This window comes from Lactuca saligna, chromosome 6, assembly GCF_052625555.1.
Source record: "Lactuca saligna cultivar CGN05327 chromosome 6, ASM5262555v1, whole genome shotgun sequence".
NCBI lineage: Eukaryota > Viridiplantae > Streptophyta > Magnoliopsida > Asterales > Asteraceae > Lactuca > Lactuca saligna.
Genome location: NC_136422.1, coordinates 10,335,294 through 10,343,357, shown reverse-complemented (window position 1 = coordinate 10,343,357; position 8,064 = coordinate 10,335,294). Strand labels below are relative to the sequence as shown.

The 8,064-nt window shown below is 37.8% G+C and overlaps 2 protein-coding genes across 2 annotated transcripts; both read left to right on the top strand.

Moving 5' to 3' along the window:
• Nucleotides 1-848: 848 nt before the first annotated feature.
• Nucleotides 849-4,639, top strand: LOC145000394 (Translation initiation factor 2, small GTP-binding protein). The gene is made up of 6 exons (XM_078959615.1): nucleotides 849-1,009; nucleotides 1,338-1,393; nucleotides 2,042-2,162; nucleotides 2,237-2,577; nucleotides 2,655-3,866; nucleotides 3,956-4,639. The coding sequence occupies exons 2-6, from the start codon at nucleotides 1,367-1,369 to the stop codon at nucleotides 4,388-4,390; spliced, it is 2,136 nt and encodes a 711-aa protein (XP_078815741.1). The 5' UTR covers nucleotides 849-1,009; nucleotides 1,338-1,366; the 3' UTR covers nucleotides 4,391-4,639.
• A 690-nt stretch (nucleotides 4,640-5,329) lies between these two features.
• On the top strand, nucleotides 5,330-7,152 carry LOC145000400 (6-phosphogluconate dehydrogenase, decarboxylating 3, chloroplastic). The gene has a single exon (XM_078959621.1). The coding sequence runs from the start codon at nucleotides 5,498-5,500 to the stop codon at nucleotides 6,959-6,961; it is 1,464 nt and encodes a 487-aa protein (XP_078815747.1). The 5' UTR covers nucleotides 5,330-5,497; the 3' UTR covers nucleotides 6,962-7,152.
• Nucleotides 7,153-8,064: the final 912 nt, after the last annotated feature.

Genomic DNA, 8,064 nt, shown 5'->3' with positions numbered 1-8,064 from the left:
TGTTTATAGATTTTATGGTCATTTTAATTATGTTCATTGGTTCGTCAAACAACTATTTATGTATACAAAGAATCAAATGGCCACCTCATCACAACTCCATGCTTAGGAGGCGTGACCATTACTTGGTATACATATGCTACACCGAGAAAGAAGAGAGAAAAAGATAAAAACTCTTCATTTTCTGTGAATGTCAGTAACGTGTTATACGCCGTGTCCTTACTGTGACGACTCAAGAGGGCGATGTTTATGCATGGGAACCGACACATGGTCGCATAACACCCGTATGAAATAGTGACAACGTTAAAAATTGTTTAGGGTCCATAAAACACATTCTACACAAATCTTAAAAATTGATTGGTGTAAAATACATTTCTAATTGGAAAAACAAGAACCAATTACATTTTTTGTTTAATAATTAATGAGGTAACACACATGATAAATGATGATCAATCTTTTATTAATGTTGTACTATATTTTTATATAACATAATTATAAAATAAAAGTATATATTATTAACATATTTTTTTTATAAGTTGAATCATTATTTATTTTTATGATAAATTCGTATATGTTTATAGCTTTATTGCTAGAAATGTCTTATTATTTTATAAATATTTCACTTTTGATTTTTAAATGAAAAATCATTATTATACTATATTATGTTCAAATTAACAAAAAAATGTTGATTTTTCACAAAAAAATAAAAATAAAACTCATTACATAAAGTTAAATAATAAAAAATTTAATATTAAAAAGTAAAATTTAGAATTTTTATAAACTTCAACAAATAATATAAGAATTTCCTAACTTTTTAACACATTTTATGAACAATATAAGATCTTCAATATATAATCCTATCTCCGCTTGCGAGTTCCACCCTCCCGCGCCCCCGCCTATCACCCACCACCAATCTCCGCCCTTCCTCAGGGGACCGCCATAACTGAATCCTTCACCTAAAAGAATCCATCGACTCTGAAAACTTGTCAACACCTACACATATCAATTGCAGGTATGCATATTTATAGTTTTGACTTTTCTAAAATACGATTACTCCTCTCTCTTTCAGTTTTGATGTTTTCAAGCCCTGATCTAATGTCGTTTTTGCCCGTATGTGCAATTATATCAAGTTATTCTTGGATTTCTACCTGTTTTGATTCTACCCCATTCACTAAAACTCAGCCCCGATCCCACAAGTTTGTTAGGTTTTTGAGGTTTTTAATCAGAGTTTACATCTAGCCTCGCGGGTTTCCACTACTATGTGGATGTTTTACTTTAAGCACAATAGTTGATGCTATCTTTCAAACTCTTGGTTCAAATTTAATCCCCTTTTTCCACAGCGTGCAGATATTGTGATATATACTTATGAATGGCGTGGAGGGAGCTTGGGAAAAAGGTGAGAGTTGTTCCTTATCATTATTCTTCGTAATGAATTTTGGCTTTTCATCGAAAACAAACAACCCTTATCACTTATGTTCTGCTGTAATAAGGATATCCAAGATGGCATTTTGAACCAAAACGAGTTCCCTATTTTCTTCAACCACGGAAAACCATGTTTATGAATAGTCCTTTGAAGTTTGTACTTGAAAAGCTTCCCTTCTGAAGTTCTGATCCATCACACCTGCAGCTATCAGTGTCACTATTATAAAATCGAGTCAATTGATAAAGAAGAAAAGGAAAATCGATTGAAAATCTGAACCAGTCCACATGTATGAACCATGCACAGAAGGTGTTTGATAAAATGACAAGTCAAAAAGAAAATTGTTTCTTTCCTATTTCTTCTTTAAGGATGTCCTAGTTATCTCTAAAAGTGGTCATTAATCTCAGATCCTATGGAAGTTTCGTAATATAGATTGTTGAATTCCATTAAAAATCCCACATCTTTCTTTCCTCCATCTATCCTGAACAATTTCATAAGCCTTGTTTAAACTCAATCAAACTACCTGATTTTGCTGATCTTTGTTTAAGCTGAACTGACTAGTTTTAAATGTTTATAACTTATAACTTATATCCATCCTAATATATCACTACCACTGTCTTTCAGAGCATTCATGCTAGTCTTTCAAGGCTTCTGACTCCAACAACATCCAGACATACAGCTCTTTCCAGTTCATTCTCTGGCCTAGAGTTAAAATCTTCTTCACCTTCAACTCAATGCATACGAGGTAAATGTAACCCCCTTGTTTTTTTTTTTTTTTTTTTTTTTGAGTTTCTATATTCTGAATTTTCTTTGAATCAGAATCCCATCTTTTTCACACGACCCCACAACTCCTGGGCAGAAGAGGAGACAGAGATGATACAGTCGGTCTACAAACACATAAAAAAGGAAAATTCAAAAAAAGACCCGAAAATGCAAAACCACCAGTCGAAGCTCCATACATCCCTCCTAAACTCAAAAAGCCCACCAAATCATCTACAGATAAAACCATTGAAATATTCGAAGGCATGACAACTTTAGAGCTTGCTCAAAGATGTGGTCAATCCGTAGCCATGTTACAGAACATCCTTGTAAATGTGGGCGAAAAAATCGGGTCAGAATTCGACCCGTTAGGCATCGACATAGCTGAACTAATTGCAATTGTAACTCATTCTTTCTTTTTCACTTAATCTTCACATAATCACTCAATTGTTTTTTTTTTAATAAACTAAAATCACAGGAAGTTGGTGTAAACGTGAAAAGGCTGTATTCATATGAAGGTTCAATAGTTCTCCCGCGGGCCCCAGTGGTAACAGTCATGGGCCACGTGGACCACGGTAAAACCTCACTGTTAGATGCGTTACGCCAAACATCAGTAGCAGCAAAAGAAGCAGGAGGCATAACACAACATTTAGGTGCGTTCGTTGTCAGCATGCCATCTGGCGCTTCCATAACCTTCCTCGACACACCTGGACACGCTGCCTTCAGTGCCATGCGTGCACGCGGTGCAGCTGTCACCGACATCGTCGTCCTAGTCGTCGCTGCTGACGACGGTGTCATGCCGCAGACAATCGAAGCCATGTCACACGCCAGGTCAGCAGACGTCCCGATTGTCGTCGCGATTAATAAATGCGACAAACCTGCGTCCGACCCGGAGCGGGTCAAAGTCCAGCTGGCGTCAGAAGGGTTGCCGTTGGAGGAAATGGGTGGGGATGTGCAGGTGGTTGAAGTATCCGCGGTTACTAAAACGGGTCTGGATCGGTTAGAAGAGGCTCTGCTTCTTCAAGCCGAATTAATGGATTTGAAAGCGCGGGTTGACGGGGCTGCTCAGGCGTATGTTGTGGAAGCCAGGCTGGACCGGGGGCGGGGCCCGCTGGTGACGGCGTTGGTGAAAGCGGGGACTTTGGTTGTCGGGCAGCATGTGGCGGTTGGGGCGGAGTGGGGGAAGATACGTGCGATTAGGGATACGAGTGGGAAACCAACCAATCAGGCGACGCCAGCTATGCCGGTTGAGATTGAAGGGCTGAAAGGGTTGCCAATGGCGGGTGATGATATTACTGTTGTGGATTCGGAAGAAAGGGCGAGGATGTTGAGTGTTGGGAGGAAGAAGAAGATGGAAAAAGATAGGCTTAGGAAAATGAATGAAGAGAAACTTTCCCTTTCTGGAACAGAATCGTTTTCAGAAGAAAACGAAAACGATTCTGTTCCAGAAAGAGTTGAACTGCCCATCATCGTCAAAGGCGATGTTCAGGGAACAGTTCAAGCTGTTACGGATTCGTTGAAAAGTCTTAATAGTCCGCAGGTTTTTGTGAATGTAATTCATGTTGGAGTGGGGCCCATTTGTCAGTCGGATTTGGATTTAGCACAAGCAACCGGCGCGTGTATTGTTGGGTTTAATGTGCGGACCCCACCACATTCTGTTACTTTGGCTGCTGCTCAAGCCAATATAAAGGTATGTAAATCGTAAAGTTTTTTTCTTTATATTTTCGTGCTCTTTTATTTTTGTTTGTATAATGTGTAAGCAAGTAAATGTTGTTGTAGATCAAAGTGCATAGAGTGATCTACCATCTTCTAGAAGACATTGGGAACTTCATAGTGGAAAAAGCCCCTGGAACATATGAAACAGAAGTAGCTGGTGAAGCGCAAGTGCTCAACATCTTTGAGCTGAAAGGAAGGAGCAAATCCAAAGGAGATGATGTCAAGATTGCTGGTTGCAGAGTCATGGATGGTCAAGTCATGAGGTCATCAACCATGAGACTTTTGAGAAGTGGTGAAGTTGTGTTTGAAGGGTGTTGTATCTCTTTGAAAAGAGAGACTCAAGATGTTGAAACTGTTCAAAAAGGGAACGAATGTGGACTTGTTCTTCGCGATTGTTTTGATTTCCAGATTGGTGATGTTATTCAATGCTTGCATCAAGTTAACAAGAAACCCAAGTTTATATCTTCTGAAAGTGGGGCTGTTCGTATCGAATGCTAAGTTGAAATACCTGTTTTTTGTCAAGAATTTTAACTTATATTGAGAAAATTTTGTCGTTTATTGAGTTTCTGTCTCTTGTTGTAAACTTGAGGGATCATTAGAGAAAGTTAACAATAAAATTTGATGGGACAAAAAACTGTAATTTTATCCGATATAGTCTCCATACAGACGTAATCCAAACTGCAAACTGTTATGTTATGCTATGTTATATCTTATATCCTCGTGTGTAAGCTTTAGTGACTTGTGCCCTATTCTTCTTTTCCTATTAAATCATGAATGGATAATGATATTATGTGGTTAGACTGTAGATATAGTGTTGTTGAAATATATAATGTTTTTTTTGGACTTAATGCACCATGTGTCTAACCTTATGTATAAATTTGAGAGATAACAAATGATTATTTATTTAATAATTATTATAAATTAGAACAATATATTTACACATTAAGTTTTTATAAAAGTTTAAAAAATAACATTCTTAGAAACTTAAACCGAACATCAATTTATAATATATTAAAATAAAATTAAATTCAAACAATTAATATTTACCTATATAATATAAAAGCAAAAATAACAACCATATAAAATTTGCATGATGTTTACATACATAATAGTAAATAACTCGATATATAAGCATAGTAGCATACAAGTATATATCATTACTCATAATTTTCGATATAAATATAACTTTTATTGAAAAAGATATATGACGAATCAGGAAAACTAAATATGAAATCATGACTTAGACATCTATTTCTTAACTTAACTTGTTAGGACATTTAAATTAAGGCTTTTTATACATTAAGTCAACTAAGTAAAAAAACACCAATTTATTTGTTAAAAAATGTTAAATTAGGGTGGAATTTGATAATTGAATAATCTCGGGGGATGATAGATGGCAAGCAAGATAGATTTTCTCGAAGAAGAAGGTAACGACACAGCCTTTCGTGGGTTGTGCAGCCACACAACGTTTCACTCCCTCGACGAGTCCGTCGCCATCCACCAACCCCAAAAATCTCGATTTATAAGCTTTCATCTGCTTGCATCTCTAAATCCTGATTTTTATCAAAACCCTTTCACAATTTCTAGTTCTCTCAAAATCCATCAATGGAGGCTGCTGCTCTCTCGCGTATCGGCCTCGCCGGACTTGCTGTCATGGGCCAAAACCTAGCGCTCAACGTCGCAGAGAAAGGGTTTCCGATCTCCGTTTACAACCGGACTACCTCGAAAGTCGACGAGACTCTAGATCGAGCTCATAATGAAGGCCAGCTTCCGTTAACTGGCCACTACACTCCTCGCGACTTCGTTCTCTCGATCCAGAAGCCTCGATCTGTCATCATCCTTGTTAAGGCAGGCGCGCCGGTTGACCAGACGATTGAGGCGTTGGCGGCTCATATGGAACCAGGAGACACGATCATCGACGGCGGTAACGAGTGGTACGAGAACACCGAGCGACGAATCGTCGAAGCGGAAAATAGAGGATTGCTTTATCTCGGAATGGGAGTCTCCGGCGGCGAAGAAGGGGCGCGAAATGGGCCGTCATTGATGCCAGGTGGGTCTTACGAAGCTTATAATAACATTAAAGATATCGTTGAAAAAGTTGCTGCTCAGGTTGAAGATGGACCTTGTGTTACATACATTGGAGAAGGCGGGTCTGGTAACTTCGTTAAAATGGTTCATAATGGAATCGAATATGGTGATATGCAGTTGATTTCTGAAGCTTATGATGTTTTGAAAAACGTTGGTGGGTTAAGCAACACCGAATTAGCTGAAATCTTTGACGAATGGAACAGAGGCGAATTAGAAAGCTTCTTGATTGAAATCACAGCTGATATCTTCAAGGTGAAAGATGAACATGGTGAAGGTGAGTTAGTGGACAAAATTCTAGACAAAACAGGGATGAAAGGAACCGGTAAATGGACAGTCCAGCAGGCAGCTGAACTCTCCGTTGCCGCCCCCACCATCGCCGCCAGTCTGGACTGCCGGTATCTGAGCGGGTTGAAGGACGAACGGGAGGATGCAGCCAGGATACTGGCGGCAGCAGGGCTGAAGGAGGAGGTGGGAACAGTGAGAAGTGGGATTGACAAGAAGAGATTGATAGACGATGTGAGGCAAGCTTTATACGCTTCTAAGATCTGTAGTTATGCTCAAGGAATGAATCTTTTAAGGGCAAAAAGCAGTGAAAAAAACTGGAACTTGAATTTTGGAGAATTAGCTAGAATATGGAAAGGAGGGTGTATTATCAGAGCTGTGTTCTTGGACAGAATCAAGAAAGCATACCAGCGGAACCCTAATCTTGCAAGCTTGCTGGTGGACCCTGATTTTGCAAAGGAGATGGTGCAGAGGCAGGCGGCATGGCGGCGGGTGGTGGGGCTGGCAATATCCGCCGGAATCAGTACACCTGGCATGTGTGCCAGCTTGACATATTTTGACACGTATAGGCGTGCTAGGCTTCCTGCAAATCTTGTTCAAGCTCAAAGGGACTTGTTTGGAGCTCATACTTATGAAAGGATTGATCGTGAAGGAGCTTTTCACACTGAATGGACAAAGCTTGCGAGGAAGAAGGCTTGAAAGAGGTCGATCAAAAAATGGTAACTTTTTTTTTTGGTGGTGAAATGAACTTTCTTGTTTTTGCTTCTTGAATTATGTGGTTGGTGTATTTCTTGATGAGGAGGATGATTATTGATTCTCTCTATTCGGGCATAGCAATTGTTGTAGAATTTTCTTTGCATTATTAATAAGTTTTGCATGCCATCGAAGCATATTTTGTGTTTTTTATGTGATTTTGATTTCATAATTATTTAAATATGTCTGGGCCTTGGTATAGTCGGTTTTGTATAATTTACCAATTTGACCTTGTAAAAATTGGTAGCGGAAGCCATGGTACATCATTTAGAAAGTGGATTTGTTCAATTAATTGATCAAGAAATTGAGAGCTTTTCAATGCATCCATTGATGGGATATAATTATAAAGATGGGACAAATCTTTGAATGATCAAGTGTAAATGTTTGTGTTGGTATAGCAAAGTACGATAACTAAATGAGATATGAAAGAGTATTTACACTTCTGGACAAGATTATATGACTCAATCTCACTTTTTGGTTGGTAGATAGAACACCCCTAAGTCACAAAAAAGTGTTCTTTAGAAAAACTAAATAGCTAACATTAGTCTTCATTAAAAAAGTGATCGTAAATAAATCTTCTTACCTTTTTGTCATTTCTATCACCATATCATTATCTAAAATATAAATATTTTTTCTTTTATTCGGTTTTTCGTTTTTGGTTGGTTTGTTTTAGACCCATCGGTTGTTTAATAGAAAGATATTTCTAACCTGTTTTTTTTTTTTTTTTTTTTTTATATGTATTTCAAATATAATAATATACGGTAAATAAATATGTTTCGTTATTTTGAATTGTAATCTTCAGCAAGAAGGTAGAGTTGTTGATTTCTTGAACAATTGGTATATTTTCTAAGAAGACTTTAAGTTGGATATAAATGTTTAAAACTAGCATATGATTGTATTGAAGATATAAATGTTTGAAGCAATTGGTGTATTGATGATACTAATCTTCCGGATAGTAAACCTGGAATTGCTTTGTCTCTCGTGTTTTGTTGACTGGTAGATGGAACTTAAACCGAAAAGGTCTTGATCTGGATTTGTTGATGTGTGTC